The 10,075-nt window shown below is 42.5% G+C and overlaps 1 protein-coding gene across 3 annotated transcripts in view; it reads right to left on the bottom strand.

Annotated features, from left to right (window-relative positions):
* Positions 1 to 367: 367 nt before the first annotated feature.
* The window catches only part of FIG4 (FIG4 phosphoinositide 5-phosphatase), a 132,470-nt gene continuing 122,762 nt past the window's right edge, over positions 368 to 10,075 (bottom strand). For all 3 annotated transcript variants that reach the window (XM_004044513.5, XM_055392091.2, XM_055392094.2), the window contains one exon: positions 368 to 706. In XM_004044513.5, coding sequence (XP_004044561.2) covers positions 529 to 706 — 178 coding nt within the window. In that variant the 3' untranslated portion in view covers positions 368 to 528. The remainder of the gene's footprint in view (positions 707 to 10,075) is intronic.

Genomic DNA, 10,075 nt, shown 5'->3' with positions numbered 1-10,075 from the left:
TTATCCATAAATATTTCAGCATTTATTTCCTATAAACAAGGGCTTTTAGAATAATGAAATTTCAGATCAAAATACAAAGTTAACATAGAAGCCACCAGAATAAATGTCAAAATGTTAACTACAAGGAAACAATACTTTGCTTTCACGGATAAAGATAAGAAAAATACTTTGCCTTCATTCCTCACAAGAGACGAATTTTTTGGCCTGTTTTACTTACTAGGATGTTCCTAGACCTTGCCATGGTGCCTGGCACACAGCAGGTGCTCAGCAGATACCTGTGAATTTCTTAATGTGATGGTGTGATAGTATATTGACCACATTTGTAAACAAAGTATTTCTAAAATAAAGCAAAGGCAACAACAGCAAATTATCTAGTTATCTTTATTAGCTATAATTTGGAATTTGCAAGTGACAGAAAAGGAGAAAGGCTTCAGACGCAAAGGACTTTTAATAAGTTACCTTTTGAAGATGAGACAAGACAGGTTCTAAGCTAATCAGATGTGTCCACCAGGTGGACCTGCGCTCTTTTCACAGGTAGCGGTTCCTGATGTACTCTCGGTACATGGAGGAGTCCTCTTTTCCTAGGGGCTGCATGATACCTTGGCTGGCCTGGATGTGGGCTTGGAAGATCTCTGTAGATTTTCTGTCTACTCTTGGGGGCTGAACTTCATAGATGTTATCTCGCGAGAAAGCTGAGATGGGTGTTCTATAAAAGATGAATAAAGAGAGGGCTGCATTAAAGAAAATATAAGGAAGGACCACAGGGAGCAGTCTCAGAAGCACTTGAGAGTCGCTGGCATTGAATAAGCAGGCTGACTTTTGACAAGCTGCTGGGATGACCTCCCCAGTCCTTGCGAGGCTGGTTCTCTTCTCTGCCTGGAGGAGAGAGCTGGACCAACACCTCTGGGAGCCTCACCTGATTGCACAGGCAGGGCACACCCCTCTCCTCTGTTTCCACATCTCTGTGCACACCCATGTCTGTGCACCCATCTGTCTCCCTCACGTGACTGGGAGCAACTTCAGCTAAGGCTGTATAGACTTTTTGCTGTTTTTCCTTGGCACACGCTAGGGACTCACTGGTTTTTAAGGGAAAATATAGTAGAAATCAGTGAAGCAAGGGAGAATAAGAATGCCTACCTCACACAGTTTTAAACAGGAATAAATGAGTTTATATGCATACTTATATGTATAAAGTGTTCACTTAGCGTACCGCCTGGGAGCTCAGTAAATGTGAACTGTTGTTAATAATTACAGGTACAGAATTTCTTACTGCAATTCTGAAATCCTAAAAGCTGAAACAACCAGAAGTTACTTTGCTTGCAAAATATAACCCAACTGAAACTCATTTTGTGGCACATCCTAACGAGCTGACAATAATCACCCCCACTTCCCGTGAATATTAATGTGTCTAACTATTGGACATGGCCTCCAATCACGCTGGGGATGTATTAGAAGGTGTATGTACCATCCTGCTATGCTAACTGACAATTCGGAATTCTGTGACTCATCTAGCCTCCGGCTTTTGGATGATGGCTTGTGGGTCTGTATTAGGCCACTTCCTTCCTTTCTGGGGTAATTTGAAAAGCACCCAATAATCTCTCTATTCAAAAATATCCCTCCATTCCCACCCCACTTGGGCTGCCATAGGCTTAAAATTTCCATCCACCCCGTGGGGAAGGCACTGTCTCCAGAAAGGCCTTGTTGAAATGCAGCTCCGTGTCTGACATCCTTAGCAAGAGGTAAGCCTTCAAGGGATGAGTCAACCAACAAGTCAGGTGTGATGCAGAGCATGTGTGTGTACGGAGTGTGCATGCACACGAGCATGTCCAGGAAGGTCACAAAAAGGGGACGATGGTAAGCTAACAAGGCAATGTGAGGGGCTGGGGGGCACAACGACAACACACTCTGCTACTTGGCTCAGGGCTGGCCCTATGAGAATGCGGGTGGTTGGCCATAACAGGATGCCCAAGATAACACAGGGAAAGAAAATCTAGAGAATCTATTCTGCTGAGCTGAGACCTCAGCCTTGCTAGGGTGCATCTTATCAGAGGAATCAGAAATGCACCCTGGATGCCAAACTGTTTGGTCAGCTGGGACCCCTGTGGAGATTCCCTGCAGTCAGACACAGAACTGGACCTCAGACCCAGCTGGGTCTGTATTTGAAATAACATTTCACTGGACACTAGATAGTACGGTGACACACAAAGGAAGATGGAAGCTGTACAGTAAAACCCCCCAAAAGGGCTCTATCTTCATAGGATGTGCTACAATTAAATGTGGGTCTTTTTAATGCTCCCAGCAAACAGCCAAGATAGCTTACTGTACTTTGCTTTTATCCACAACAATGACACATCCTGAGATGACTGGAGACTACATTCAATTGCATTAAAATAACACAGAACTAGGGGTGACCAGGGGAGCAGTTTGTCTGCTCATGAGGCCCTTCAAAGGATCAGCAATAAGGAATTTCAGCTCCTCAGAGCAGGCTGGGTCTTTAAAGACTTTGATAGGAAGAGAGTCGGTGACATTTTGGTTATAGAGAGAGCATGAGGACAGCAAAACTCTTACTGTACGTGTTTCTCAAACACTGATCTGTCTTCAACCTGTCAAGGAGCCATGTCAATGACAGACCAACAAGAAAGACACTGCAGTCTGGCAAAGGTTGAAGATTTTATCGCCAAGCCTAGGCAACATCAACAGCACAAAAAAATTATTTATAGATCAAAGTATACAATGACATTAATAGATATTAAAGAAATTTATGCATTTGTTATGTCTAAGGCTGCTAAACTCTATCTTTTGTAGACTCATTTGTCATCAGATTCACTAGATTAAAAAATAATGTGTATGCATGTGTGTAGATGAGATATGGTGTGTATATATATATATACACACACACTATATATATATAGTTATGCTTTATATCTACTTATATATGTATATGTATTCTTTAAAAACAATGCTGAAGAAAGCGATATATATATATATATATATATATATATATACACATATACATATATATACTTCAACCATCCCCACCAAGTAATGTGCTTTAAGTGAATCCATGTGAACTTTTATAATGGTCATTCTATTGTGCAGATATTAGAACAAAAATATAGTTAATGAGCATATGGGGTTTGGAGCCAATAAATCTAGATAACATACTGTAACCCCTATTATTTCCTAGGTAGAGCTGGAACATCTTGTCCTTAAAATGTGACTGTTTTTTACACTGTTATATAGCAAAGATCAATGAAATACACAATAGAGATTTAGAGGCTGCTACAAGGTTGGCAAAGTTTTCAGTTGAAATACCATTATGTATACATTAATTAAATATAAAAACTAACAATATTTACCCAATATTTATCATAGAAAAACTACTGTGTTTCAGATTTATCAGTGCTTTTCACTTTTTTATTGCAAAATAAAATCGATACAGAAAATCACACAAAACAAACACATAATTATTATAAAGTGAACATCACCCAGGTCAACAAACAGAAATTCTGACAACCAACCCAAAAGCCCCTTCCAGGTGCCCCAACCCCATCACAGTCCCCTACCCTGACTCATAAGTAACCTTATCCTGACTTCTATAGTAATCACTTGTTTGCACTTTTAAAAAAAGACACTGTCGTTCAAATGTGTATCCCTAGATTCTATAGTCTTGCTCATTTCAAAAGTGTGATATGCTTTTTAACCTACAGATGCTCTCATCTTTCTTTTTTTAAGACACAGGGTCTTCCTGTATCTCCTAGGCTGGAATGCAATGGAGCGATCATGGCTCACTGCAACCTCGAATTCCTGGGCTCAGGCGATCCTCCTGCCTTACCCTCCCAAAGTGCTGGGATTACAGGCTTGAGCCACTGAACCCGGCCTCTCAATTTTCTTTTTCTTACAATTTATCTGTTGAAGAATCTGGGTTGTAGAGTTTCCCTCAGTTTGGATTTAGCTGCTTGCATAGTCAAGATGCAGTTCAAAGTGTTCCTCTGCCCTTTATATGCGCTGTGGGTCAGCAGCTGGACCCAGAGGGTGGTGAGATGCTGCTTCGATTGCTTTGGTAACACTATGGCTGGTGGTGTATTGCTTCATCAGGAGGGTCACAGTCTCTGGTTGCTTATCTTTTTTATGTTAACAGTCATTGAGGCCAATGCCTAGATCCAGTAACCCATTGGGACTTGTCAAATTATCACTTGACACTTCATCTTCAATCCTTTTTAATGTCTTTCTTCATTTCTTTTTAAAGCTTTGTATTTTAGTTCATTTTGAAATAGTATGTTTCTGTTTTAACCTCTTTTATTAACTTGTCTTTCTGGCATGATTTCGTTGTCTGTAGGAATGTTATTTTGCTCTGTTCTTTATAATTCTATGATGAGATTGGCCCTTGATACTTTTCTGTTGCTTATTGTGCAAAATTAGTTTTGCAGAGCTGTAAGAAGATGTTGCTCAGGATTTACTTAACTTCACAGAACTCTCTTTGGTTGTTTCAGTGAAGTGCTGAAAACTGCCACAGCTTGCTCTCTGAGGTTTCCTCTCTGCTCCCCTTCCTCAGTGTTGTCTGGGCTTTCTCCTTCCTTCAATCTCCATTGTCCTGCTCAATTTTAATGCCACTATCAGCAATCTCTCCTGCCATGTCCAGGCAGGGAGCTTTGGCCGTTTGGGTTCAAGAGTGTATGTGGCCCAGACGGCCTCAGCCCCTTTCAGAACTCACCAAAAATCCCTTGCACTCCCCTGGTATTGAATTGGGTGAACCCCTTCTGTTTCAGCTTCAATGATTTCTGGCGACTACCTGTGAGCTATTTTGGGGTTCTCCTATTCTCAGGCCTCTCAGATGCCCCACTGTTTCCTCCTGCTTCTTCCTCTTGCACACACACTGCTATCATGCAGGTCTTATGGCTGTGGGGGGTTTACCTCCACATCCTCTTTAGATTTGGGGGTGTGTGGGGATACTGTATCGCATAGTTTTGAGGTAAGTGTTGTCTGTAGGTGCCTGGTTTTGCTAACCAGTTGTTCTGTTTTTTTGTGTGAGGATTCAGAGAGATTTTAAAATGATGCTGCTGCTGCTGCCTTCTTCCAGAACCGACCAGGCTCTATTTTTAAAAGTGTATTTTTCACCCATCCCTCAAACTGAGCCCTACATTTGCCATACTGTCAGCTGCAGGGCTCCATTTTCCTTGTTCTGGAGATCGGCACTGCCACACCACCCCTCCTTACCCAGGGCTGCTCTCAGAGAAGCTCTTTCCCAGCTCAACTCCCACGTCTACTCTTGCTGGACCTGTTCCCTTCAGAGACAACGCATACTGCAGATGTTCAGATGGACTGGCTATCTGAGTGATGGGAGACTTGGGGGGGTGCGGGTGAGGTGGTAACACTCTTAATCTCATGGTTCATCTGCATGTGGCTAATCAGGTGTTGCCTACATAGCAGTAGAGGTACAAGAAGAGTTAGAGAAATGTTTTAAATGACTACTTATCAGATATACTTTTATTGCAGCTAATAGGAGATGGTATACCATCTATTCTCATGTGAGCTGTGGTCTCAGAAGCATTTGACAGTCGCTAGATTGAAGAAGCAGGTTTACTATTAACAAGCTGCTGGAATGACCTCCCCAGTCCACTCAGGGCTGGTTTTTTTCTCTGCCTGGAGGACAGAGTTGGACCAGTACCTGCCTGGAAGCCCTGCCTGATGCATAGGTAGGGCATGCCCCTCTCCTCTGTTCCCATAGCCTTGTGCACACCTATGTCTGTGCCCCCATCTGTCTCCCTCATGTGAGCGGGAGCAACTTTTGCTGAGGCTGTACAGACTTTTTGCTCTTTTTCCTTGGCGTATGGTAGGGACTCAATGGCTTTTTAAGGAAGATTTAGTAGAAATCAATGAAGTAGGGAATACTAACACCACAACAGGTGGAGGTTGTGGTAAGCCAAGATCGCGCCATTGCACTCCAACCTGGGCAACAAGAGCGAAACTCTGTCTTAAAAAAAAAAAAAAAAAAGTTATGTGAATAGGGTCTCCATCTCTCAAAATGTCTTACTGTTCTGTACTTCAGGTAACTGAAACTGCAGAAAGAGAAACTGTGGATAAAGGGGGACAACTGTATAGCTGAGGTGGCTGGTTTTGGAGCCAGCAGCTGCTGTGATAGCTTTCTGATGAAGGCAGACACAGCAGCTCCTCTGATGGTTTGCCATATGGTTTTGGGAGTCATTTGCGGAAGTTTGGTCTAGGGTCTACTTCTTCAGCTCTCCAGCGATCCTGAAAGCTACCTAAAATCCTATAATAAATCACTTTCTATTTAATTTACTTAGAGCAGATTATGCTTTCTGCAGCTGAACCCTGGCCAACACAGCCAAGCTAACAGGTAAAGAAATCCAGCACCAGCCCTCTTATTTTAACCAGGAGCAAGCTCCCAGGCCCCCAGGAGACTTGTGTTCCTAGATGGTTCTGGCAGAGAGTGGACCCTTTCAGCAGCTGAGCACATGTATGTTTGCTCCTCAAGGAGAGAGAAAGGACAGTCTGCCATACGCACATATATGAGTGGCAACGGTAGCACTTTTTATGTTTTAGCCTTTGCCATTGATATTTCATGTTGGTCCAGGTATGGTAGAATTATACTCTTTTTTTTTTTTTTTACACACTCTCTGAGAGCTGTAAAATAAAAAGGTTATTTGTATTTTAAAAATAACTTTTGGCTTTAGAGAAATAAAGCTTGATGATTTTCTGACCTGAAATAGGTAAAATGCTTCCAATTCAGAATGCAATTTATAAACAGTACAATTTCCCTCCCATTTGCTGGACATATTGTCTACCTTAGTATAAAAAGAAGTGCAGTTTTTCCCTGTTTCAGCTGTGTTTATTATCACAAACACTCGGGAAGCATCCACCAATATTCGGCTGCACTGTTTGTAGGCTCTAACTCAAACATTTCGGCTGTTGTTTAATGAGAGAGGGCTTGGCTCTGAGCCACAGGCAACATGGACTGGTTCTCCTGCACAGTACTGGGTCTGCTCTGAAAGGGCTTTTCTGCCAACAAAGGACAGGTGGCACATCAAGCACACAACAGCTGTTCTCAAAGGGCAAAGAACGTAAGTGCTCCTACCAGAGTCATCCTTTCTCCCTGCCTGGATGCAGGGCCAGATGCTTCCTCTGCACAACTGGTCATCCATCAGACATTTATACAGCGACCTTTTGGAGGAATCAGTCCCTTCTGTCCTCACATTTCCTAGAACAGAAGCAGCGGTAGCCACTCCTGCTGTCAATCCTGGAAACTCAGACCAATGGATTGCAGGAATGGCGTGTGTCTTATCTCCCACATGGAGGTGATGACACCCTACTTAGGTTCTTCATGTGCGTTCTGATAGTCTCATCTTTTTCTGGTTATTTATAAAGAGCTACCATTGACTTTGTCATGTCACATCACTACATTTCTTGTGACTTCCATCTTCTTTCTAATAAACTTTTAATTTTAGAACCACTTTAGATTTACAGAATTATTGTGCAGAGGACAGAGAGTTCCTACATATTCCATGTTGTTTAATGAGAGAGGGCTTGGCTGTGAGCCACAGGCAACAAGGACTGGGTATCCCACATAGCACTGGGTCTGTGCAGGATACAATTTCCTGTCTTATTAACACCTTCTTCCATTAGTACGGTACATTTGCTATACTTCATGACCTGATAGTGATACGTGATTATTACCTACAGTCCATACTTGGTTTTTACCTAACGTCCTTTTACTGTCCCTGGATCCCATTTGGGACACATTTCATTTAGTCATCACGTCTCCTTAGGCTCCTCTGGGCAGTGAGTCTCAGGCTTTACTTGTTTTTGATGATGTTGATAGTTTGGAGGGACGCTTAACCTGCATCTTTTCAGAGTTTTCCTAAGAATCACAGAAAACTGTTTTTTGGAAGAAGGTATCAGTAGGATCATGAGCCTCCAAAACAAGACCTAAGTGTCCTGAGGTTGCAGACGGATGAAGTCAGGGGTGCTCTGCCCAGTGGATGTTCCATCGGCTACTGAGGACATTCCTGTGAAGGATCCAGTGGAGCAGCTCCCCATCCTGGCTTATTGTTACATTCAAATGGAGAATTGTACAAAGCACAGATTTCCAGGCTTTGGCCTGAGTGTACTGGATTAGAATCTCTAGCAATGGGGCCTTGGATTCTGTATTTTTTTATCTTTTAAAAAATAATAATGCTAATTATTTTTAATACTGGCAATTATAAAGAAAACATGGCCTATAATCTGTTAGTATTATTAATATAAATAAAAGTATAAATGTGGAAAATTTAAACAGTAGTCAAAAGTCAAAAATGAAAACTGAGTGCCCCCCCATAATCTAAACATGCTCTAGGAACACTCTGGTTGCTCCCTGTTTTTATTGTTGTTTTTTTTTTGTTTGCTTGCTTTGGAATTTGTATTTCAACAAGCTTCCTAAAATATGCCAGTGTAACTGGAAAACTGGAACCCACTACAACAGAAAAAATGAAAAATTCAGCTGTTGGGGAGCACAATGTCCCTTTCAGTGCCGATGGCCTTTATGTGATCATAAAGCCGTGCTCTTCCCCTTCTCCACTGCACAGGCCAGTCCTAGAGCCCTCAGATGGGTATAATCTGCATGGAGAGGCAGCCTGTGACAGTCTGGGGGATGGTGGTACCAAGCAGCATGAGGAGGGCACTCTCATTAACGGGCGGGAGTGGGGGGGAGCCGGCAGCCTGGAGTGGGGAGTTAGAGCCCAGGCAAGAGAAGGCCATCCCTCCAGAGGACAGATCCAGTGTAGGGAGTGAGAACCTAGATGGGGAGAGGAGGGCATGCATGTGGACGCAGCCGGAGGAATATGTCAGAGCCCAAGCAGGGAGAGGCAGGCATGGGAGTCCATATGGAAGGGTGGCCTGGAGCCCAAGGAGAGGAGGAGGGCATCCCTGTGGGTGGGTGTCTCCATGAGTGGAGTCAGAGCCTGAAGGAAGGGCGTTCATGTCGGGGAAGGGGTGGATGCAGTGGTGATGGCCAACTGGTTACGTATGGGGGAATAAATCAAATAAACATAACAAGGGTAATGGGAGTCCAGTTTCCTAACTGTTGGAGAAGGCTAGAATAAACCCTGGATACCCTACAGTTAGAAGAATCAGTATGAACTTATGGATTTAAATATATATTTAGCTATATTTCATTTATAAAAATATTTGATATAATATATAAAATAGATATGCATGTATATACTTATATATACATTTACACATATATGTACATGTACACATAAATTTGTGAATGTTTTTTGAGTGGGCCTGGGGGCAGTGACCCTCCAATTGCAACAGGTATACCTAATGCTCAGATCTTGGCTTTAATGTCATTTTCCACTAAAAATAATCAGGGAGCCTCAGAGAAATGATTTCAGGGCTGGGACAGACAAAGGACATGATGAGCCTAGAACATCTTGTGCCAGAAATCAAAGAAGTATTCAAAGGCTGATGAGGACATATCCAAAGAACACAGGAGCCAGGCTGAGGAGACTCTGGTGAAATTTGGAACACTCTGAGCTTCACAACAAATAATGTCAGTAACAAAGTATATCCCACTGAATACACAGGACGTTAGGATCTCATAGTAAGAAAAACAATGAAAAAAATGGAAATGTGATGAAGGATTTTTAATTTCAAAGTACCTTCCATAAAATATTTATTAATTACAAGAAAAAAACAAGTAACTTCACAGTAGAAAAGCTCAGATGACATTGCTTACTCAAAGGATAAAAAAAAAATCATTAGGCCAGGCACGGTGGCTCAAGCCTATAATCCCAGCACTTTGGGAGGCTGAGGCAGGAGGGTCACTTGAGTCTGGGAGTTCAAAATCAGCCTGGGCAATATAGTGAGACTCCCATCTCTAAAAAAAAAATTAAAAAATTAGCTGGGTGTGGTGGCATGTGCCTGTGGGCCCAGCTAGTTGGGAAGTTGAGGTGGGAGGATCGCTTGAGCCGGGCAGGTCAAGGTTCTGTGATCATACTACTGCACTCCAGCCTGGGCTACAGAGCGAGACTGTCTTTAAATAAATAAATAAACATCATCAGTAATGGCACAG

Source organism: Gorilla gorilla, chromosome 5, assembly GCF_029281585.2.
Source record: "Gorilla gorilla gorilla isolate KB3781 chromosome 5, NHGRI_mGorGor1-v2.1_pri, whole genome shotgun sequence".
NCBI lineage: Eukaryota > Metazoa > Chordata > Mammalia > Primates > Hominidae > Gorilla > Gorilla gorilla.
The sequence above is the reverse complement of the archived record's forward strand: the minus strand, read 5'-3'. Positions and strand labels throughout refer to the sequence as shown.